General features: G+C 45.4%; 1 protein-coding gene across 3 annotated transcripts in view; it reads right to left on the minus strand.

Moving 5' to 3' along the window:
* Nucleotides 1-25,374, minus strand: part of ABLIM1 (actin binding LIM protein 1) — a 219,815-nt gene that overhangs the window by 95,715 nt on the left and 98,726 nt on the right. For all 3 annotated transcript variants that reach the window (XM_044916163.1, XM_021700173.2, XM_021700172.2), the window contains exons 5-6: nucleotides 8,844-8,970; nucleotides 7,239-7,332 (exon numbers count right to left, since the gene is read on the minus strand). In XM_044916163.1, coding sequence (XP_044772098.1) covers nucleotides 7,239-7,332; nucleotides 8,844-8,970 — 221 coding nt within the window. The remainder of the gene's footprint in view (nucleotides 1-7,238; nucleotides 7,333-8,843; nucleotides 8,971-25,374) is intronic.

Genomic DNA, 25,374 nt, shown 5'->3' on the forward strand with positions numbered 1-25,374 from the left:
TGGCTGCACAGACCAGATGCTGTGAGCTATGACTGCATAGACCAGACGCTGTGAGCTATGACTGCATAGACCAGACGACACTGTGAGCTACGACTGCACAGAAGTACAGCAGACTCTATGAGAGGGGTCACTGACTTTCAATGACATTTTACACGGGTAAAAAGTATACCAAACAATGGGCGCCTGGATGGCTCAGTTGGTTAGGGACTGCCTTCAGCTCAGGTCATGATCCTGGAGTCCCGGGATCGAGTCCCGCATTGGGCTCCCTGCTCAGCGGGGAGTCTGCTTCTCCCTCTGACCCTCCCCCCCTCATGCTCTCTCTCTCTCATTCTCTCTCTCTCTCAAATAAATAAATAAAATCTTTAAAAAAAAAAAAAGTATACCAAACAAGCAGCAAATGTTTATCATCCTGAAAGTAGGTGTAACAGGGCCGCTAGTAAGATAGACTTTCTGTTTCACCGGGAATGACAAATTTTGGTCCTTCAGCAAGTTATTTAGGGAAGCAAATTAATTGCCCGTGTTCTGCAATGATTACTGCCAGGTGGATCATGAAGCCGTGTATATGTGCCTATCTTCTGAGAACTGAGAGACCTGGCCTCTAAACGCGGTGTGTTACTAATTAGCCCCCGAGCTCCTGGCGCTCAGTAACCTCATCTGTAAATGGAGGTCAATAGTAACTGCCTTGACCACTTTACAGGCCTGTTGTGCGAATTAAATATTTATGAGATCATTAGCAAGCATTAAAAATATTATACAGTGGTGTTTCACTGTCCCCCGAGACATAGACCATCTCAACCATTACTACCAGGATTACTTGATTCTTTTTCCTCTCCCTAATCCTCAAAAACATTTGGGTTCAGAGTTAAGTGGAAGCGTGAATTCCTTTGAGCACAGTGGGAATGGGAAGAATGTAATCAGTTTTCAGTGAGAACACGGGGTGCTATGCTTGCTTTGCGTGTGTATGACAAAAACCAAGGAAGAACGGGGCAGGTGGCATTTCAGCCTGTCTTTTGCAAATGACATCTTTGATGGTTGCAAACAGATTCTATATCGTGCAAGTGCCACAGGAGAACCGCATTTCTTCTCACTACGTAACAGATGAGCCCAGAACAAGACCAGACCACTGCTTATGGTTCTTATAGTGCAACTCGGAATACCCGCACCTAAAGGAAAGAAGGGACCAGGGGCCTCCACTTTATAATGTGAATTAATTTCACAGGAACATCCCAAACCTTTGTCCCTGGGCTTTATGAAAAAGCAGTCAAAAAGTTAAACAAAACAAATGTTGCCACCTGTTTTTAATCCCTGGGAGAATCAAGGACAAGGATTTGGCTGAATCATGTCATGATTCCATTTCCTTGGCAGCAGGAGTTTAGCAGGAGGGGTCTAAAGCATGTCTACACCCTGTCCTTTTGTCCGTCCATCGTTTTCAAGTTAACAGGTAAGACAGGACACCATCACCCAGTAGGTGTGAACGGGAAGGCACTGAAGGGGCAGAGGACCTGCCTTGGGCTGCATGGGAGGATTTCACTCTTACACTGTGCAGTAGACAGGCTGAAGCATCACATGCTTGTCCCCAGAGGGCACGAATGGCAAGTAAACACCATGCCACATAAAGACACGTGTCACCAGCTTTTCTGGAAAGAAAGGCACCCAGGACAGGAGGATTGATTTCCTGGGTGTGGTGATGTGGGGAAGAGGGAAAGGAAAAGAATAGGAGACCCAAGCAAGAAAAGCGCTGACAACACAGCTTTGCTTTGTCCCTGAGAGAAGAGCTGCAAGAGGAAGGCTCCAGAGGCGTGTAGTCTAGCAGGTGTCTGCTCAGGGAGGCCCCATCTGCAGAGGGAGCCAAGCTCCCTGGGGATGAAAGCATTTATCTTGAAGAAATCAGTGGAGTGCTGGGTAAAAACAGAGTCCCTGGCAGAAGGGAATTGTGCAGGAGAGCTGAGAGATGCTGATGGAATAGCTCAAGACTTTGGTTTGCTGATGGAACAGCCCAAGACTGGGGGGAGGGGACAAGGGACAAACCCTTTTTCTTTACCCTCAACACTTCTCGTTCCAGTCTGACATTTGCTTTTTTTTTTTTTTCCTGGTGCTGCCTTCATTTTGGAATTATTTTGTTGCTGTTTTCTTTCTTTATGAAGCTGGCAGGTAACAACATTCCTGCGCCCAGGAAAGGAATTTTGTTAGAGTAAGAGATCTCCAAGGGCCATTCACCAAAGATGGGAGGAAATTCATACCAAACGGATGCCCAATGTCTGCTGACATCTATGATCTAAGTCCGAAGTCTTCTGTAGCTTCCTGTACCCTTAGCCTGCTAAAGCAGGAGGAGGGGAGAGGAGCGGTGGTGGTGGTGGTGGGGGCGGGGAGAGGGGGAGGAAGTTGCTTCAGAGGCGAGTTTTGAGATACAGATAGAGATAGAAGGCTATTGGCAAACTCAAGTTTTTGATTCTGGACTTAATTAGGAGGCAGGTTGTAAACATCTTCAGAAAGCTCCTGAATTTATAGGTTAATTAGCATAAGCTTTTAAAGATGTACCATTTATAGCAAGACCTCTCAAAAAAAGAGAATCTTGTGGCTGAAAACAAAACTGAAAGCCAGCTAATGATAAAGCTACAATTTGAGCATATGCTCCATGCCAGTTTACAGGAAAATCTCTCCAGGAGAAAGAACCACTGACTCCAGCCCCTTAGACCTAAAACATGAGATTTACAGAACTCGGGTCCTAAGAGCCAAGGAAACTTGGAGTCAAGCAGTCCAAGGCTTGGATATATTTTTAATGCCTGTACTGAAAAACTGAGGCTCAAAGAAGTTGAGACACTTGCCTGAGGTCCCACAGCTGGGAGTTCTAGAGCCAAGAGCAGAGCCCGGATTCCCTATCACATGGAGCCCTTTTCATTAAAACACATGAAGACACTGCTCCCCAGTCGGTCAGGCAAAAGCTTCCTTAGGTGTCTGGAGGCATCTCAGGTGAAAGCACCCAGAGAGGAGGCTATCGGGCACCTCTGATGCTTAGTGAGGGTCACTGGATGATACTTGTCTAAGTTCCCAGCTTTACTGGAGTGCATTTGAAGGGTGGCCCATAAGATATGCCCACATAAAATCTCTGGAACCTGTGAATGTTTGGAAAAAGGGCCTTTGCAGATGTAATCATTAAGCTAAGGATCTTGAGATGAGATCATCCTGGATTATCTGGGTGAGCCCTAAATTCAATGACAAGTATCCTCCTAAGAGCAAGGCAGAGAGAGCGATGACCAAGAGAGAAGACACAGAGGGGAGGTCATGTGAAGATGAAGGCCGAGATCAGGGTCATGCAGCCATAGGCCACCACAGGCTGGAAGAGGCAAGGGAGAGTTCCCCCCGAGAGCCTCTGGAGGGAGTGTTGCCCTGCTGCCACCTTGGGTTTGGACTTCTGGCCTCTGGAACTGTAAGAGAGTAAGTTTCTGTGGTTTTAAGCCCCCACTGTTTGAGCAGATTCAGGAAACTAATACATTTACAATCTCTATGGATACAACCAATCAGAAGAAACAACAGTAACAAAAAAAGATAAGGATCACAGAACGGAGAAGCAAAACATGGTATATCCATATAATGCAATATCATTCAGTCTTGAAGGAAATTCTGGCACATGCTACAACACGGATGAACCTTGAGGACATTGTTCAAGGTAAAGTAGACATACACACACACACCTGGATACTATATGATTCCACCTATATAAGGTGCCTAGAGTAGTCATATTCACAGAGACAGAGAATAGGATGGTTGTTGTCGGGGCTTGAGGGGGAAGAGGCGAATGAGGATTTACTGTTTAGTAAGTATAGCGTCTCCGCTTTACAAGCTGTAAAGCGTCATGGAGATGGATGGTGGTGAGGGTTGCACCACATCATGGATATATTTAATACCACTGAACTGTACACTTAAAAGTGATTAAGATGGTAAATTTTATGTTAGGTGCATTTTACCACATTTTTAAAATGGAAGGGAAAAAATCCAAAAGGCAGGGACCAAAGCATTTACAAATTCACAATCATAACGTTTCAATGATGGGGTCTGAGAATGAAGGCACGGGAGGAGGGTGGAGTGTTGAGACCTGTTGGGTTCACATGGGGAACCAAGCCAAGCTGACTCAGAAGTTGGTCACATGTCAGTGTGCTACTCAGGTGGGACATTTTTCTAGATCACACCCTTCTGAGGAGGTCGGCACTCCCACTGGGTGGGTCTTGACTCTACCATGAAGCCCATACAAACGACTCCCAGAAGTCCCAATTCTGCAGGCACCGTGTGCAAAGCCTCCACAACGTCCACCTGACAGACGGACCTCACTGAAACCCAAAGCCAAGGGGTGAGGAGCTTCTGCAGCTACCGCCAACACCCACTCCAAGGGGGGGAGCTGGAGTAAGCGGATGTTTCTACAAAATGGCATGTTCTTGGACCTGGTGTGTATTTTAAACATTCCTTCTCACAGCTGTTGAACTAAATCCGAGGTCATCGATAGCACCCCCTGTCTGCTGCCTCCCCAACTCTTTTTAGGGAACACAGTTCCCTCCGTGGACTGAGACAGCTGTTTCGATCCACGCCTTCTGTAAATGTGGCTGGCTCAAATCCGGGGGCTATGCTCAGTGTCTCCCCATCGCTCTTCCTACAGCCAGACATCTGGGAGATGGTTCTGATATTTTATTACTGTTGTTCTAAAATGCAATTTCCCCCTTGCTCCCAACTCAGTGGGTTTATTTCAGTCTTATGCAGATCAAACTTGGGAACCCCAAAGGAAATGCTGTGGGGCCCCCCCTCCGAGCTCCGGGGAGGGATGAGAGACATGTTTAGGGGACAGGTGGGGAGCGCCCACCACCACACTTTGAGTCTTGTGGTCTGACCACCTGGACTTCATGCTGCACTCTGGATAGGGCACAACCAGCTTCTCCAATAGCTTTCCTGCAGGGGTGCTTCTCCGAGGGCCCAGCATTGACCCCACTTGGGCCAGCTATTAAACTGGAAAGGCCATGAAAACTCTGCCTCCCCCCCAGCTGTGTGTGGAGGGTGGGTCCACCTCTCGGGTTTCCCTCCTGCCAGTGCTCCCACTGTTTTGTGCCCTGAGTTCTGCAGTAGTCTCCTCCCTGTCTCTACCCTCACCCCCTTCCCAACCATTTTTTAAAAAATTCGAGGTAAAATTCACATCCCATAAAATAAACCATTTAAATGTGAACAATTCTGCAGCATTTAGGACAGTCACAATGTCGTGCATTTACGGCCTTTATCTTGTTCCAAAACATGTCATCGCTCCAGTTGGGTACTAATGAGCAGTTACTCTTATTTCCCACCCCACCCCCCGCCCCCCCAACTCCAGGCAACCTCCAGTCTGCTTTCTGTCTCTATGGATTTACCTCTTCTGGATATTTCATCTACATGGAAGCAAGCCGTATGCAGCCTTTTGTGTCTGGCTTCTTCCACTTAGCATAATGTTTTCAAGGCTCATCCATGTGGTAGCAGGTATCAGAAGTCCTTCCTTTTTTAGGCTGAATATTATTCCTCGTCTGTATATCCACATTTTGTTGGTCCATTCATCCATGCACGGACACTGGGTTGTTTCCATCTTCTGGCTGTTGTGAACAGAGCTGCTATGGGTGTGGTTCTATGTGTATCTGAGGACTCCCATGCATTCTTTATTATTTTTTTTTTAATATTTATTTATTTATTTCATAGAGAGAGCACGAGCAGGAAGGGCAGAAGGACAGGGAGAGAGAATCTCAAGCAGACTCTGAGCTGAGCGCAGAGCCCAACACAATCCTGAGATCATGACCTGAGCCAAAACCAAGAGTCAGCCGCTTAACCGACCGAACCACCCAGGCGCCGTCCCATGCGTTCTTTATACAGCAATGTGATCCAGTCACGTTCAACTCCAACTACAGTCGCTTCAATGGCTTCCCACCATTCTTAGGATAAAGCCCAAAGTCCTGAATATGACTCTCGAAGTCCTCATGCTCCGGTCCCTCCCCGCTCCCCTAGCCTCATCTCTCCCACCTGCGCTCCTGCCCATCTGACTTTTGTTTCTGCTCTGCTTGTCCTTTGCCTCTGGGCCTCTGGAGCTGCTCCTTCTTCCTGGAAGCCCCTTCCCCAGGGTAAAAGACAAGAGCTTGTAGCAGTCACTTCCTTATCTCCCCAATCCAGTCAGCTACACTAGGTCCTAGCACAGAGCCAATGCGGGTCCTTCTGTGTCTCCCAGAGAGGAACCCCCCCGACCCCCCAGAGCTTGCCCTGGAATTAGGGAAGCTCTGCTAGACCTCGCTGGGCATCCCACAGCAGCTGCCCACAGACACTCGGGGGCCTCTCAGATTTGTGCCCAGGGTCTCTGAAACACGCCCTGCTGGGAGGTTTGCATGTGGTTATGGCGATTCGGTGCCCTGGTGTCTGTCAAAGCTGCAGGACCAGTTGGCTGCTTTCCCAGGTGCTCCGTGTCCTGACGTACCTCTGCCCAGGACACAGTCTCCACCCTGAAATGTGGGCCGGATATGAGGTAATCTTTTCTTTCTTTCTTTTTTTTTTTTTTTAATCAGATCTGGTTAAGGCCCCACGGAGGGGGGGCGGTGGGGTAGGGAGTGGGGCAGAGACTCCCTCTGAACTCCGGCCCCTAATTCCACAGGACGGGCTCTGGCCCAAGAGGGGCTCCGCTCAGCCCAGAGGCAGCCGCTGGTGGGGCCGGGGCTGAGAAAGCAGGAACCAGGCTCTGTGGCAGGAGGCAGTCACACCTGAACCTGACGGGTTGGCTCGACCCAAGCCCCAGGGTGTTCTGGGTCACACAGGATGTGGTTTTTAAGGGTGGGGAAGTGTATGCCTTCACCTTTCACCCACCCTTCCTTTGCTTCAGCTCTGAGCCCCTGCTCCCTGAGTGTGCCCTCTCACACGCACACCCGTACCCGCGAGAGCACACGTGGACACGCACATACACGTGCTGTCTGACGTCTAAAAATAGTCTCATAGGACCCTTCCTTCTCCATAATTCCTAGTGGTCCCCTTATCACTTTTGATTAATTCTCCATCATTCCAACTGCACATGAACGTTTAGTAGAAACTGCCTGTGAAGACAGCCCGACCCATTAAATCTCTGAGAGAGCGATCCGTCATCGACGACTACTTGCTTTCCTCCAGTGGTGAAGATGGAGGAAATGGAACAAGGGCCTCTTTTGTGCTTCTGACGGCTTCTGAGGAGCATGACGGTAGCTTTGACGGGAGCCACTTACCTCCAGGACTTTCCCTGTGATAAACTGGTGACAGGCTTCGCATTTCACCCCGAAGAGCCCCTGGTAGTCCTTTTCACAGTACGGGGCGCCGTCCCTGCAACACAGAACGCCATTCAGCTCCTGAGGGGGGGCCGAGGGGCAGGGAAGACACCAGGACCGAGTCCTCGGAGCCCTTCTCCACAGAACGGTAGCATGCCGGCATTCTCCCCCACCCAGCGTCCGCACGCCTGGAGACCTGGTCAGACATGACCACAACGTGGGGAACCACACCACGTGGACAGAGGGCTGTGGTTCTCCCGGCTACACAGAAATTACAGCCAGATCACCACATGGTTACCCCTGCTGCTTTCCTGTTGTCTCAGAACTAACTAGCAAAACACTGGCTCCATTACCTCTCCCCACCAGGCCAGATGGGCTTCAGATGTGGCGGCAGCGTTCACCCTCCTCTGAGGAGGCCCCAAGGCCACCTTCCCCTCATAGCTTCCTTGAGCTCCCACGTCATCACCTCCCGCCAGCGCTGAGATGCCGGGTCCTCCGCCATCAGGAGGCCCGAGGGCTGCAGGGCCTGCTCATCCAGCCTCTCAAAACCTCCTCATTTACCTCAGGGCACAGTAAAAATGTTGTTTTCTAGGTGTGCCATTGAGTGGAAGAGTCAAAAAGCACACCGCAGAGCCCAGTTACCTACTACTCCCACACAGCCTTTCCGGTTAGTTTGACAGTCGGGCACTTTCCTGTCTCTTCTTCCTTCGGCTGTGCATCAGAAATCACCTGTGAAGTTTCTTCCTTCTGCTACAGGCGTTTGGGCTTCTCCCCGACCTACAGAATTGAATTTCTAGGGGGTGGGGCTCATGTTACTTTTGTTGTTGTTGTTTCACTCTGTTCTTAAATTAAATTCACGTAACTCTTTTGAATAGCTATTTAACCTGGTTGGAGAACATTTTTTAAAGCATAGAAAGGTTTATAGGGGAAAATTTTCCCTCATTGCCACTGGACACCCATATTCATCCTTTTTTTTTTCTTAAACCAGAAGGTAACCACTGTAACTAGTTTCTCCAGGCTACATTAAAACAACAACAACAACAACACTTACTCTAGCTATTATCCGCACTTACTCTAGCTATTATCTGCAGCATCAGACTCTAACATGAACCCATTCCTGGTGGGTTGTTTTGTGCATTGGTCCCAATGCGCTCAGGGCTTAGACCCTGTGTGTGTCTTGGCGGGGGGTGGGGGGGTGGGGGGGGTAGGTGTCTACAAATACATTCAAGGCCTAGAAAGAGGACAAAGGCTTACTTACTAGTTCCAAACAGGAAAAAAAAAATGAGGGAAAGTAAAATTACTAAATGCTTAATTGATGACAACATACCGTGTAACATTATGTCAGCTTTGCTAATTGTTAAATTAGGCAAGGATTCACATTTCATTAAATTTATTGCAGGCAGACTATGGCAACAGCAGCAGAATAAAATTCCTTTTATAAAAACTAAAGAAGTTCTACAGCAAAACTTCGTATTGATGGTGGGATGCTAATGTCTCTCACTATGTCTGGTGGGGGGGGCTGGGGGGCCCCTCCCAAGGATCCCGCGGCCTGGGCCCCAGCCTTACTTGCTGATGTACTCCCCGGTGAGGACCTTTCCGCAGGACTTGCACTTGAAACATCCCAAATGCCACTGCTTGTCCAGGGCCAGGAGGGCCTGCCCGTTCTTGATGTCCCTTCCGCAGCCGGCACAGTCTGGAAAAGCGCAGCTGTTAGCAGTTACTCCACGTGTGTTCTGTGAAATCCCAACATGCAGGCCAGCTCTGAACCCCGGTGTGCGCCCATCCCACACTCAGCAAACAGTGACTTAAGCACCGTGTCATTCCACTCCCTTTCCCTGCACTGAGTCTTTCTTAGCCTCACACAGCATGGAAACTCCAGGAACCTCAGTGGATCCAAGGGGATGGATGTCCTTCCTCCATTCATTTCCTTGGGGGTGATTGAAATACCCCCCGAGCTCCAGCTGGCGCAGGGAACATTTAATTACATTGTCTTGGCTGTGATTTTCAGAAAGCTCTCCTAGGCCTCTATTAATTGAGGGCACATGTGAGTAGCTGAGCATCTCATGCTGGATGCCTCACTGAACAATATATATGGGATTCCTGGAAAGCAGCCCATGAATCTCATTTTTGTAAATGGGACTCTCTTGCTTTATCATCCTAAACTAGACTTTTGAAGATCTGTGATCATCAGTTGAATAGCTCTTAATTCCTTAGCTTTAAATTCTCCATGGCAGGCTCCTGTGAAGCAGATGAAGGAGAAAGTGTTTCTTTGTGGTAAAGGGCGTGGGCTCTGGAAGGAGCTGGCCTGGTTCCTGGGTCCCAGCCCAGCACAACAACTTGTTGGCCGGTTCTCCCCCTTTCTAAGCCTTGGGTTTCTTCATATGGAAGCGGGGGCCTTATGAGTGCCTGGCTCAAGCCTCCGACGAGGATTCAATGAAATAATGGTTATCACTGAGGCTGGCATGTGGGAAGTGGCCCTATAAACGTTTCCTATTATTATAATTGCCATTATTCTGATGATTGAATACTTTGTTGTTAGGGACGTTGAGTATTTAAAAGAACCCAGAAGAATGTAAATTGATGCAACCTTTTTGGAAAGCAACACAGACATCCACAGACAGTTAAAATCAATGCAGCTGAGCAAATGAAACCCAGCATTGCTGGGAGGTTGGCCATCATGTCCCTGCTGATTAGAGGAAACACTCATGCAATAAAGCAATGCCCAGACAAGGCCACTTGGCGCACAGAATGATGAAACACCCCCTTCTTCCAACCCCATGTGTGAAGACTGCATCTTTACTAGTGATATTCCTAGCCCTACTTTAACTCTCTCCTCCTAGAAAAACTTACTGAGATGCCCATTCACTGACCTGCTCCTGCGTCTTGACAGAACCCAGCCCAGAACTGCTTGCACTGCCTTGACTCCTCCTCAATGCCACCCAGCAAGTGCTCCCATCCTAGGACAGTTCCTTCAGAGATGCTCACGATTCCCCTGCTGTTCTCCCTTGCTGGGGCTTAAGTTAACTTGACTATCCCCCCCTCCTTTTTTTTTTGACTACAGGTGTGTTTCTGGTGATCTTTGGTCAGTGGGTATCAATGTACCTTTAGATCCAGCAATTTCCTAAGATTTTAGTCTAGAAATAAATTTGCAAATAAATGTGCATGTGTGTGTGTCTGGCATGTGTCCATGTGTGTATTCCCTGAAGAAAATACATGTATTTCCTGCAGCACTTTTGTAACAACAAAACTGAAAACAGCTGATGGGGACATTAATGAGGAGCTGGTTACGTTAATTATGGTAGAGTCTGGAATACTGGAATAGTATGTACTGTTAAAAAGAATGAGTCAATTTGTGTGCGGACATGGAAAGATGTCCAAAATAGATTAAGTTAAAAAAAAAAAAAAAAAGCAACCTGTGGAATAGTAAGCATACCATAAGCTCATTTACAAAAAATTAGTGAAGGGTATATATATGTTTGCACACATGCTTGTATAGTAAATAAAACATTTCTTAAAAAAGAAAATTAAAATGCCTAAGATATTTTCCTCTGTGGAGGACTTTTTACTTCACATCCTCTGTGTTGTTTGAATTATTTTTTTGTTACCACGAGAGTGTAAAAAAAAAAAAAAGAGCAAATATTTATAAAGTTAAAAATATAATTGCTATACAAGTTCTAAATTATTGCAGATTAGGATTTCTGTAAGTATTGCCCATTATTAGCTGAGCGAGTATTATATGATCACAAAGCATTATTATTATTATTATTATTTTAAAGATTTATTTATTTATTTGAGAGAGTGAGAATGAGAGAGAGTACATGAGAGGGGGGAGGGTCAGAGGGAGAAGCAGGCTCCTCGCTGAGCAGGGAGCCCGATGCGGGACTCGATCCCGGGACTCCAGGATCATGACCTGAGCCGAAGGCAGTTGCTTAACCAACTGAGCCACCCAGGCGCCCCAAGCATTATTTTTTTTATTTTAAGCTGGAGTTTATGTTTCCCAGCATCTCAACAAAAAACTTTATAAAGGGGATCTCACGTCTGGTAGTTTACTATAGGGATAAAAATGGAAGGCCATGATATTTGCTCATACATACAATATTTAAAGGTTAGGAGAACAGGATGAGTTTAAGATGAATTAACAGTTTATGGGGCGCCTGGGTGGCTCAGTTGGTTAAGCGACTGCCTTCGGCTCAGGTCATGATCCTGGAGTCCCGGGATCGAGTCCCGCATCGGGCTCCCTGCTCGGCGGGGAGTCTGCTTCTCCCTCTGACCCTCCTCCCTCTCATGCTCTCTGTCTCTCATTCTCTCTCTGGCAAATAAATAAATAAAATCTTTAAAATAATAAAAAAAAAAAAAAAAGATGAATTAACAGTTTTTAATCCAAGTTGAACCGAATTTTTTTCATTCTTCTGATTAGATCATGCCCACTAGGTGGCAGTAAAGATTTAAAATAATAAGGAAGATGCTGGTTGGTAGATTTTTTAAGTCAGAAAATAAATTTTAGAGATGGCTTTCAGTTTTAGAAACTGAAGACGGTTGGGCTCAGGAGGGTTGGCAGAGCCATTTAGGGTCTCCCCCTGCACAGCCCTGAGATCTAGGGAGATAGAAGGCCTAGGGATGGTAACAGCCCAGGCTTTGGAATTAGGAGGACTTGAGTATTAACTTGGGCAAGTTACAGTCTCTGAACCCTCACTTCTTCATCTGTGAAATGCCAACATGATGTGCTTTGCACAACACTTAGAACGTTTGGTCCATGTTAGCCTCTCAATGTGGCTCCACCTTTCTTTGGTGGGAGCAGAGCTGGGACTAGAAGCCATGTTTCTGGATGGTAAGTCTTGCTCTCTTTACAAGCACATTAGTGCCCAGATATCCCAGAGCTCTGAAAGCAGCTGAGACACAATTTGAGAGCAGTAACGATTTCTCTGATCATTCTGCACTGAGGGTTTTGGATGAACCAGACACCATGTGAGGGCTTTATAAAGAGGGTACCATTTATTATTCAGTCATATAGTCAAAATGCCTGCAGTCTGGAAGTCTCTGACCTCACAGGTGGTGTCCCATACTTCTCAGATCCTCTGGGCCCTGCAGTGTCCACGGAGGGCAGATGTTCTGCAATTGACTTTGATAATGGTTTATAGAGAATTGTTCACCGAATGCTGCATGTCTAGAGCTAGGCAGCTGGTAAAGTGGGGCTGGAAGCAGAGACGGGGATGAGCCACTTCCTCCCAAACCTTTAGACATAAATCAAGAAAATCAAAGACCACCTCCGAGAAAGTAGAATACTGGCCCACACTGGCTGATTCCAAGTATTCTGGCATATGCCACAGAGGCTACTCACTCATTCCTCTCTGGACAAAACCATAAATTCTCCACCTAAGCCTGATGTCATGCTGGGAAAAGTGGAAAAGATGCAGAGACAAAAAGATGCATGCTGGATTGTTCACTCCTCCCATGCTCATCCCAACTAAGCTCTTTTATAAAGAACAAAATGTCCTACTCTGTATCTTCATGGTTTTCAGCTGTTGAGAAAATTGTTTCCACATCACTGAAGCAGCTGCTGGTAAATATAGAAAGCTGGCGATTGGCACTGGAATTATTGCCGAAGTCAGAAATAGGTGAATATGGAGCAGCATCAAGGAAGTCAAACACTCTAGCAACTTGCCATGTATTCCATCAAAAACAAAGAATCACCAACTGTGGCAAGAGAAAAACACAACAGCCGTAAACACTTTGCCTCAAGTCTTTCATTCTTGGCGCAAGAGCCAAGAGAAGAGCAGGAATTTGGCTACTTAATGTCTGAGTTAAACTAATATCCAACTACACACCTGGTTCCATATTTGTATCACTTTGTTCCAAGGCAACAAATGTCCTTGAAGACAGGGATCCTGTCTGCTTTTATTTATTTATTTATTTATTTATTTTGCATCAGGTCATGCACACCTGGGCTTTGAAAGTATTTAAGTTGAAGAAGGTGACAAATGGCTCTCGGCAAGAAAAGTTGTATTCCCAAGCCAAGAAAGATGTCCTCACTTGGGCGGCACTTAAGGTCCTATCAGATTGGATACCTATGTTCTCCTTGAGAACTATTTCTGCCTTTTTAGAATTTCTCACTTGGAAAAGGTAAGGGCCAAAGAGATGCCTTACTCTGTGAAGATGCCTCTCTAGAGAAGAGGGCTGAGGACATGGAGCTCTAGAAAAGAAAACCAGGTGGTAACTAAATGCCACTCCCTCCTGCCTAGGCCTGCATGCTTCAGTGACGCCCAGAACCATTAATGAAGATGGACCTCACCATTCACAGTGGCTACCCATCTGGGATCAAAGCTCTCAGAATACAAAATGGGGATTTTTCTAGTGTTTTGGAATTTTGGACCATGGTTTAAAAGCTGAAGATCATGGTGATAAATATTCCATCTCCTAAAGAAGGATGCCAGGAATATCCTTGCAGGACTTTCCAAAAGACAGACTTCAACCGATGATTACCAACCCCTATTGCCCACTTACCTCTGAAATCAGAAATTTGAAAATGCAGAGAGGAGTCAGCAGGGAGCTGTCCACACAGCAGGAGTGTGGGGGTGTTCTCTCCCCTCTGCTGTGACAGGGATTAGAGGACCCTGGGGGGGAAGTTTAGGAAGAACCGAGAAGTTTACTGAGTGGGGAAGCTCAGGCCCTAGGACTGCTATGGGTCCAAGAAAAGCTTGATGTTAGAGTTCTTGGAACAAACTGATTTTAATGTCCTAGAGCTTGGAAGCACTCATAAACAGAAAAAACTTGAGCCTGCTGAATTTGGAAGATTTGGAAGGCAGGAAGCTGGTTGGAGGCAGAAATGGCAGGCTAAGGAGAGGATAGAGTGGGAATGGCATTCACTTCCACCACTTGGCTCACTGGGGGATGCACTTATGTCTTGTGACTGGTACCCATGCCCAAGCATCTAGAATGAACCCACTGAACAAAGCTGTCTACTGAGGGTGGGGGACTTCATTAGTAAGAGCATAGGAGACTACAAGGGAGCAGGACCTGAGGCTGGGAGGTGGGGGGAGTTTGTTGCAAGAGGTTAACCAGAAATTGCATGCTTTTGTCAAGGAACTCAAAGCGCACCCCCATAAAAATTGTCTCCAGCCAGTGTTAGCTGAGAGAGCAGCGTGACAATGCCAGGTTCCTAACACCTCTTCCCTTCTACCTCCAATCACCCTTGTCCCTGCCTGGCCCACAAAGGAGCCACAGGAGAGGAAGGAGGTAAAGAAAGAGCGAAAGAAGATGTTGTGCCCACTGTCAGTCTCTGGTTTGGGTCGGGTCTGAGCTGGGCCAGGGTGTGGCTCTGAAACAGATGTGAGGATCAAGTTTTCAACTGGTCCAGACTTCTACGAGCTGAAGGTGACCAGAAAGCTATGGGATCCACCTAAGGTAGGATTAAGGGTGGGAAAGGGAACTCTGATCAAGGATAATACAAGTAACAAAAGGGAAAAATAAGGCTGTTCATTGTTATGTCCCACGTGTGCTTTGGCCTGTTGTATATACAAATTGTGCATTTCCCAGCAGTTGAGGACTCTGGAAGCAAAGAGACCTGGAGTGGAAATCCAGCTCTGACACTGAGCCGAGGGGCCTTGGGCAGGCTAGGTAACCACTGGGTTTCAGTGTCTTCATCTGTAGAATGGGTAGGTTGGCAGTGCCCAACTTCCTGGGCTGCCATGAGGACTGGACGGAGTGTGGGTGCAGGTACACACTCAGTGTCTGTTCTCACAGGTGCAATAATCTCACAAAACCTGCGTTTCCTCCTCCCCTTAACAAACAGGCAAGGCCCACTGTCAGCCCCCAGGGAAGGCATTTTGGTCTGTGTGGTTCCATCATCTTCATCACATTACCGTAACTATTATTATAGTTACTATCCAGATTTTAACTTTTGAAAGGTCTGGTGCATCCGTTCTCTCTACCCACACTCTCGGGGCTCCCGCTAACCTGGAAGGGCAGTGATTATCTGCATTTTACAGATCACAGAACATCGGAGAGCCAGAGGGACCTTCAAGACTGTTTGATGCAAATGCTTCACTTTCCACTCAGGATACTCAGGCCTAGGGTAGACCTCAGCTTTGCACACAGCCACACAGCTGAATGGTGTCCAATTAACTGCACAGCGGGAATCTCCTGTTCTCAAGGGCACATGGACTCGGGCCGCTACAGCTTACAGGGCTTCTCTGAACCTAAACCTCCACTCGCAGGTCTGTCTTCCTGATTATCATCCCTTGTGCTATCCATGAGCAAAAGATGGCACCGGAGCACAAGGCGTTCACTGGGGTAGAGAGACTGTGAAAGTAGAGAACTGTTGTGAAAATAAATAATAAATATTTATTAATAATAATAAATCATTGTCATGTAAATTGTAAAGGGGACCAGAGAGAGACTTTCCTCCTGTAATTGATGCTTGCTGATGTCCTGGGATGTTATAAAATGTCCCCAGGGATTTTGAGTCAGTTCTGAGTATTTCCTTACTTTGCTGAAAAAAAAAAAATTTTTTTTTTTTTAAGATTTTATTTATTTGACAGAGAGAGACACAGTGAGAGAGGGAACACAAGCAGGGGGAGTGGGAGAGGGAGAGGCAGGCTTCCCGCAGAGCAGGGAGCCCGATGTGGGGCTCGATCCCAGGACCCTGAGATCATGACCTGAGCCGAAGGCAGACGCTTAATGACTGAGCCACCCAGGCACCCCTGAAAAAAATTTTAAAAATTAAGAATAAAAAGAAATCAAGTTTCAGTATTCAAACTGCTGCCCTTATAAGCTCCAGAAAATTTCAGCTTTCCCTGGAACCCTTTTTTAAAAATAATAATGAAACAGAAACTCTATTTGTCATCACTGGAGATTAGCGTACAAGGTCATGGCTATGCACGGGGATGAAAAATAAACAGAAGCAAAATCATTTCATATTTAGATTGTTATTATTAGAAAGTAGAGTAAGACTTTGGAGACCCTATAAAATATTCAAGTGGCATCCTTTTAATAGACCGTTAACTACAGGCACTTTATCCCTGACCGGGACTCAATCTAAAGAGCTTCAAGGAAAAAAACAAATCAAAACCAAAACCAAATTTAAGTTCCAGAGTTTGGTTCACTTGAGATCCTGAATTTAATGATGTCAGATCTTGGCATTCAACTCTTCTTACAGGACATGGATTTCTCATTATCTGTGGGATAAAATGGTGAAGGTAGAATGCAGGAGAATAGCTGTTCTATCCAAATGAGAGGGAAAGAACGGACACAAGAGCAGAGTAAGCTGATTCTTCTTTTTTTTTTTTTTTAAAGATTTTATTTATTTATTTGACAGAGAGAGACACAGCGAGAGAGGGAACACAAGCAGGGGGAGTGGGAGAGGGAGAAGGATGCGGGACTCGATCCCAGGACCCTGGGATCATGACCTGAGCCGAAGGCAGTCGCTTAACCAACTGAGCCACCCAGGCACCCCGAGTAAGCTGATTCTTTCAGGTTAACAAGCTGCCTTGGACACAAGCCTTCAACGCATGTCAGCTCAGCCTCGGACACGTGGATTCCTTCATGGGAATAACAGTTTGGAGGCCCAGGGTGGTTGCCCACTTTATACAGGACTGATAGTTCCAGTTTGCTAGGGTTCCCATCCCTCCACAGAGTCTAAATGTCAACTGCTACCTGTTGTCACTTTGGAACTGACCTGCGCACTCAGGGAACTAGCCTGGCCTTTTCTGTAGGCCCTTCAGTTTGCAACCCATAGATTAAAAAAAAAAAAAAAAATCTACACTCTCCTTATGTTATTATTAATTTTTTAATAAGAGTTGGCCTAGAGTTTTAAGGTCTTTAAGATATAAAGGATTTGGGTATTTGAAAGCCTTTCCTTGACCAGAAAGGCCACATCACATTTAGTAGTGATAGGAATATCGACCTAACAAGAGGATATGGTTGAATGTAAACTTCCTTTCATCATCTGTGCTGTTCAGTGTGGTCAGGTTCCAAATCAGACCTTCATAAAGTCCACAGTCCAGTTTTTTAATTTAAAACAAAGTCACCAAGTTCTTTTTTAGCATGTCATGGCAAATAGCACGGGGTGGGGTCACCATCCGAAAGGATAGAGAAGGACCAAAACACAATGTGAAACTGCAAATGTGTTGGGCTAAGCACTTCTCAAGAATTCATTTTAAAGGGGCCCCTGGGTGGCTCAGTCGGTTAAGCGTCTCCCTTCTGCTCAGGTCATGATCCCAGGGTCCTGGGATCGAGCCCTACATTGGGCTCCTTGCTCAGCAGGGGGCCTGCTTCTCCCTCTCCCTCTGCTGCTCCCCCTAATTATTCTCTCTCTGTGAAAGAAAGAAAGAAAGAAAGAAAGAAAGAAAGAAAGAAAGAAAGAAAGAAAGAAAGAAAGTTTTAAAAAGCACTTTCTGTTCTGAAATTCTAGTCTGCCATCAGCCAAAAAGCAATATGAAGTCACAAGATAAATATTGGCAGGGGGGGGGAAGGGGGGGGGGGGGTGTTCATGCAGGTACAGTGTACTTGCCATTCTATGGCAAAAGGGGGTCTCAATGCTATAAGTACTTCATATCTCAAAACACTAAAAATGAATTCTTTTCAAAGGTTATGTGCTGCTTAAATATGTAACCTTGAACCAGACTTTTCCATAATAGTTCACGTCCCTGCTTAGGTCAGCTGCTTCCTTTGCTGTCTTGATGGCCACTATGGAAACATCACAAGCCAGAGCAGACTTGGACCTGCTATTTTTAAATGAAGGTCCTTGTTATCTTTGGAAAACAATACTGTGCAACAAACAAGTTTTCGTGGGCCATAATAGCAACAGATTATCAGCCTTCATCAGGAAAGTGGAAGGCAGGCCTAGCAGCAAGCCTTTTGCCAAGTCTTCCAAATCCTATCTTTCCTTCTTTTATTTTTATTTTTATTTTTTTTAGATTTTATTTATTTATTTGACAGACAGAGAGAGAACACAAGTAGGCAGAGGGAGAGGGAGAAGCAGGCTCCCCGCAGAGCAGGGAGCCCGATGTGGGACTCGATCCCAGGACTCTGGGATCATGACCTGAGCCGAAGGCAGCCGCTTAACCGACTGAGCCACCCAGGCGCCCTCTTTCCTTCTTTTAAACTGTGTATCGTATATACTTGCAGATTTTCAGTTACATTGGTCATAATTTTTATAAATATACACCATTTACACATTTGAAACTTCCAATTCTAATCCCTAAACCAGTACTCACAGAATTCTGTTAGGAGTTATTATGAATTCTCAAGGTCAAGAAGTCCTCTCCTTCAACTAGTATTGTGTGTTTTTCCCATATTCATGACCAGGAGCCAGATTGTTTGCCTTTCCTGTGCATTAACTGACTATGAAATCACTATGCAGGAATGTCATGGCTAATGTTAGGCAGGATGATAAACATCAAAGAAATAGAAGACAGTCTGTCATGGACTTGGTACCAACCCAGACCTGCACCCTGAGAGCATTAGAATGGAGAGTCTGAGAATCTCTGCCAGTTGCCTTTGGATGATGGCTTTGAATGGCCCATAAACATGCCACAGCACCCAGCACTGGACTTGATATTGATTCCAACAGGACTTATTTCTCACTGAGTCTCCCATGACCTGCTTGCAAAAGGGTGAATGATATGGGGGCCTTATATGCAGTGAGGATGCCAGATACTTAAGACTATGCATTATGGAACAGAAGAACGTGTACTTTGGAAAGGATATTGAAAACTGATAAAAGTTGGGAACATTAACATCTGCTTAAAGACAGTGTCCACTGCCTTGCATAAGAATCTCCTGAACTCTTTCTGGGCAGCACTTTGAATACTGAATTCTTCTACTCTCTGAACTACAAATAAACTACAAATAAAAATTCTAACACGCTGGGGTGCCTGGGTGGCTCAGTCGGTTGAGTGTCTGACTCTTGATTTCAGCTCAGGTCATGATCTCAGGGTCATGGGATCAAGCCCTGCACTGGGTTCCGTGCTCAGCATGGAGTCTGCTTGTCCCTTTCCCTCGGCTCATTCCCCTGCTCTTTCTCTCTCAAATAAATCATAAATAAAAATTATAACATGCTTGTATTTCCTGGAGATGTGATGAGATTATTTGATGGGAAATAAAAAATATTAGCATAAAACATTAGCACTATTTTGTCATCTGCTCTCATTTTCAGGTTTAAGGTCCTATCAAGGAGAACTTGTGTGTGTGTGCGCGCGTGCGCAGGCATGTTCATGTGCATGTTTCTAGAACCATAACTGAAAAATGGAGGCAGGCTACATTCATGGAATAAACCACCACCCTAATAAGTACAATCACAACTGCCAAATTCCCAACTAACAATTTCAGAACCCCAGCCGGTGGAGGACAGGCCCAAAGGCTACTTTTTGGGCCCCTCCCCTGCAACTGTCAGTCTGAATTTGCTTCACATGGTTGCTCAGCATCATTTCTGATGATGCACACATCACAGAGATTCACCAGAGATCAAAAGTAGGATTCTCTTTTGACTGAAAATGCCACCAGGACAGCAAGAAGAAGCTGGGAGTCATGGAAACAAAGCCAAATACTGCCCAATCATGGGATGCTCTTGGAAAAGGCTGTGGCCACATGGAAGCCTCAAGGAGACTGATTCCCAGCCTGCATGAGTGAGGAGTCAGGCCATAGCCTCAGTGGCCTGGGCATCCTTGCCATGGGGCCTCCCACAGGTAGAGTGAATGACTATGCACCTAGGACACGGCTCCACCCACACGTCTCTGTGGGCTTGGAGCAGTTCTTCTTTCTCCTTACAGTGTATAATCCAGATATGCCTCGTAAACATTGCTTAATCCCTGAGCCATCCCTCAAAAGGGCAACTGTTACACGTATTTGTGCAGGAAGACAGAACTAACGTGTCAAAGTTCAAAACCTGAGTCCTCAGCACTGCGGATACTCTGCTGGACAAGGTGAAGAAAACTGGGGGTCAGACTTCTACCAGCAGGACTAAGTAGTCCTCTGCTCAAGTTATGGCCACCAATGGAGGAGGAAAACAGGTAGAAAAGCGGAAGGAAGGAAGAGTAGGAAAGGGAGCAGGCAGGTGCTCCAAATGAAGGCTACCTGGGGCCATCCAATGGCGCTCATGCCACAGCCTGCCACACTGTGAACATTAGTGGACACCAGCCCAACGGTTTCTGGGGGAGATTCAGAAAGTTGGTAGTCCCTGCTTTTGAGATTTGGGATAGCCCTTGGGAAACCCCTCTTAAAATTGTACCAGGACCAAATGAATTAAAAACAGGGGCTCAAACCAACACTTGTCCATGCATATGCACATGAGCACTATTCATAACAGCCAGAAGATGAATATGACCTAAAGTTTCATTCAGATGAATGGATAAACAAATTATGTTTTATCCACATAATGGAATATTAGTCAGCCATAAAAAGGAATGGAGTACTGATACATGCTACAACCTGTGTGAACCTTGAAAACATGCTAAGTGGGAGAAGACAGACACAATGGGCTCCTTATGTATCCCATTTATATGAAATATTCAGAATCCGTAAATAATGCAGAAATGGAAGCAGATTGGTAGTTGCCAGGGACTGGGAGGAGGGAATAGGGAGTAGCTGCTTTATGGGCATGGGGTTTTCTTTTGGGGGGATGAGAATGTTTTGGAACTAGATAGAGTTTGTGGTTCTACAACCTGGTGAATGTACTAGAATGTTCACATTAAAATGGTTCGTTTTGTTATGTGAACTACACTTCAACGAAAAAATGTACCAAGAAGGGTTAACGTTCTTGTTTCCCTAATTTAGTAGTAAACTTTAACCTGGTGAAGAGTTGTATGATAAATCTTTAACCGGCTATGGTCACTCAGCACATATGAGCTCTTGCCAAAGGGGAAATCACACTTGAGCTCAACGTCAGTTTCTCAGGTTCTATACTCATTAGCAAACATCAGCTCATTAACTCCCTTCCAGAGACGGGAAGAAGAGAAGGGGTAGAAAGTCCGTTCAGGACTTTCATCATGTGACCAAACACTTAATATGCACACACTGAAGGTCACAGAAAGGGCAAAGTGCACCGAGACTTTAGTCTGGAACAGGCCTTTCATTTTATTTTGTAAAATTAGCATTATTTTATTTATTTTTTTAAAAAGATTTTATTTATTTATTTGACAGAGAGAGAGAGAGAGAGCACAAGCAGGGGGAGTGGGAGAGGGAGAAGCAGACTCCTCTCCTGAGCAGGGAGCCAGACTGGGGCTCAATCCTAGGACCCTGGGATCTTGAGCTGAGCCAAACAAAGGCAGATGCTTAACAGACTGAGCCACCCAGGCGCCCCACATTATTTTATTTGTAATCTACTTTTGTTTTAAATAGGCAATTCATATATATAGTTAAATTTTTTTTCATATAGTAAAAATAATTTCCTTCTCTCCCTCCCTGCTGGAGACAAGTACTACAAGTAATAGCAGTTTCTCAAATATCCTTCTGGGACAATCTATAGGGCCATACAACTCTTGATATACATAGTTAGATTTTTACTGCTACTGAAAAACTAAAATTCAACTGAAGAATGCTGGTCCAATCATCAAAATCCTAGTTTTACCGCTATGTTGTTAGAAGGTGTGGGTCTTATTATGTAAGAGGCATGTCTAGTGAAACAAAGCAAATAACAAAATGTCATTAACTTTCCATTCGCTAAGGCACTTTTTGTATTCACTTGTACTTTCTTCCCCATAAATCACACCCATTCCCTATTAAAGCAGAAACTTTTGTTCCTTTCCTACAACCGAGACGATCGATCGAGTCTCTGGTGAAGTGAAAAAATGTGTCACTCTGGGATCTTTATGTCTGACTCATAATTGTTATGGATTTCAGTGTGAAAAAAATCTGCATATAAATGTTGCTCTGCAATGACCCTCTGGCTATTATATATATTCCAAACTCTCTCAACACCCTACTCCACAGCCTGGACCACAGTATTGGAACTGACACACCAGGTTAGAGCCCTACCCCTCCAGGCCAGGGGCTCGCACCTGAGATGCCCAGAGCGGTGAGCCCTCCCTCCAACCTCACACTTCAAGTTGGGGAAATACCTTCATTGGCACTTCTACTTAAAACAAAACAAAACATGGGGCGCCTGGGTGGCTCAGTTTGGTTAAGTGTCTGCCTTTGGCCTAGGTCATGATCCCAGGGTCCTGGGATCGAGTCCTGCACTGGGCTCCCTGCTCAGCTGGGAGTCTGCTTCTCCCTCTCCCGCTGCTTGCTGCTCCCCCTGCTTGTGCTCGCTCCCGCACTCTCTCTCTCTCACTCTTTCAAATAAATAAATAAAATCTTTGAAACAAAACACCAATCTGTGATACTGTCATCAACAAATTTACCTGAAGCAATAACTGCTTCCCCTCTTATTAAATAAGGGAGAAATATGGTAAATAAGAAAATAAAGGTGATTTTAAACATGCCAACCCCCCTTACCGCCCGTGCACCTGAGCTGTGCCTGTATGATTTCACAAAACCACAACAGCCATCTGCATTCTTCTTCTTCACTCACTCATTCAAACAGTAGTCGGAACTCAACATTCTGGACCTGGGGGCTGAGATTTAGTCCCTCAAAGGCCCTCCAGGGATGGCATTAATTCACTCGCTAAACGAACATTCCTGTACTTGCTACGTGCACGGTGAGATTTATGAGGACCAAAAATATATATACAGTCCTTGTTATTAAGTAGCTATGAGCAAGTACAGGAATGTTCGTTTAGCGAGTGAATTAATAGCTACTTAATAACATAGCTACTTAATAACATCATAGCTACTTAATAACAAGGACTCTATATATATATTTTTTGGGAGAGAGAAACATGCAAAGAACTAGCACAAGTACAGGGTAATCATTGCCTTAATAGAAATGCAGAGCACAGCTCTGGCAAGACACCGGGTGCATGGCCCTGTTGCCAAGGGGCCTAAGCAAATTCAAGGCTTTCAGTCTTTTGTGTGACACTCAAAACAATAAATGATTTTTGAAAAGAAGATAAGTGAACAGAATGCTATGGGAAGAATTTATGTACATATCTATAGCACTTAGCAAAATCCAGAAGAATGTTCACCAAAATGTTCATAGAGATGCTATCTTGGTGATGAGACCTCAGGTGATTTTCACCTCCTTCTTTGAACTTTTCTGTAATATTTGTATTATTTTACAGTGAACACCTAGACCCACTAAAAAGAGAAGATGGTTATTAGCCCACTTAGAGAAAGAGATGGCTTTGATTCCATTTCCAGAATGCTGATGTAGGGCTTTCTGTGCTAGACCTTGTGAAAGAGAGAGAAAATAGGGTCCTTATATTAATGAGGTCATTATCTTGATGGTAGAGGTGGACACACACCCACACAACTAAAACGCAATAGGTTACGTACCAATGTTGGTTTCTCAGTTGTGACAACTGTCTTACAATAATATATTATGTTAACTATAAAGAATTTGGCTGGTGGCTGAAACATCGTTGGTACTCAAAGAAATGTTTGTGGAATGAATGAAAGAATGACATCCTATAGTCTTTCTTGGACATTCACATTCTTCATCTTTTCTCTCTGCTATTACCTCTGCCCACAATCAGTGATCTCCCCAACCCTGATCCCTGATCCCAAATCACTGATTTTGCATAGCACTACTACCATTACCACCTTAATCTTTCTAGAACATGGCTTTCATCTGGTCATCCTCCAGATTAAAAGCTATCCTGGGGAGCTCCACGTTGTCAAACTCCTCAAGGCCTCCCGAGCCCTGGCCCTGTCACTCTACCTTTCCAGGTTCATGTCTCAGGACACTGAACAACAAGGCCTTTGGTTTATTCATGTTTCCCCTGTACCACTTTTCCAAGAACCCTCTCCACATTTAGACTGTCCTCTCTTGCAGTATCTCATTCACCTCTCATTACAACCCTTGGAAGTAGTTATTTTCCAATTTTTAGATGAGGGCAGTAAGATTCTAAAACATCAAATAACTTGCCCGAGGCTCCCTGGCTAGGAAGAGGGAGGATTAGGATTCTGACCCAGGCTTTCTGACATGTAGAGGCCATCTTCTTTTTTTAAGATTTTATTTATTTGACAGAGAGAGAGAGAGAGAGAGAGGGCACAAGCAGGAGAGCGGGAGAGGAAGAAGCAAGCTTCCTGCTGAGCAGGGAGTCTGATGCAGGACTTGATCCCAGGACGCTGAGATCACGACCTGAGCTGAAGGCAGACGCTTAACCGACTGAGCCACCCAGGCGCCCCTAGAGGCCATCTTTTTAACCATCATGCTATGCCTTCTTTTGTTCCTTTCTGGCTCTAAATATCTCTAAGCTCAAGTTCTAGTCTTGTAACTTCCATAAAGAGTAATGGTTAATGCACAGATGAGCTTATTAGACGTCACGAATCTTTCAAACACATTACTCATACAAATCCCCGCCAACAGCCCATTGAAAAACGAACTATTATTGTTTCCCATTTTGTAGGCAAAGAAATGGAGGCAGAGATTGAGTTCTCGAGGCCATACAGCCTGTGCATGGTGGAACTGGGATCAGAACCAGCCACAGCCTGTCTGAAACCCATACATCCTCTCCCACAGGAAGAAAGTGTCCAAACAAGGAGGAGCAGATCTGGTGTTGGAAACCCTGCCATAAAACCCATCCCCATGAGTCAAAGTCCAACAATCCAGGGCTATAATGTGTGGATGTGTTCTGCCTTCATTGGTTTTTATACTGGTGGAAAATATCAAAGGAGCAGATAAAGACAACTATCATGAACAGCAGAGTGAAAAAAGAAGAGGCACAGGAAGCAGTGATGGTCTCCCACAAACACTCAAAAATTAATTGCTGAACAGGAAGTTATCTTTTTTATAAGTATACAGCATTTCTATATATGTGCTCATTTAATCCTAAAAGGTAATGATTACCATCCCATTTTACAGATAAGGCAATGGAGGCTGGAAAGGTAAAGAGAATGCCAGCAAGTGGCAGAGGAGCCTGACCAGGGCACTCAGACACCAGCGTCAGATCATCACCACCCCACCCACTGTTAGGTGTCTCAGCAGACAAATCCCACTCAACCTGCAGATGATTTTTGGGGAGGGAATATAAAGATAAGATAAAAATTATCTTGCAAC

This window comes from Neomonachus schauinslandi, chromosome 6 (genome assembly GCF_002201575.2).
Source record: "Neomonachus schauinslandi chromosome 6, ASM220157v2, whole genome shotgun sequence".
Classification (NCBI taxonomy): Eukaryota; Metazoa; Chordata; class Mammalia; order Carnivora; family Phocidae; genus Neomonachus; species Neomonachus schauinslandi.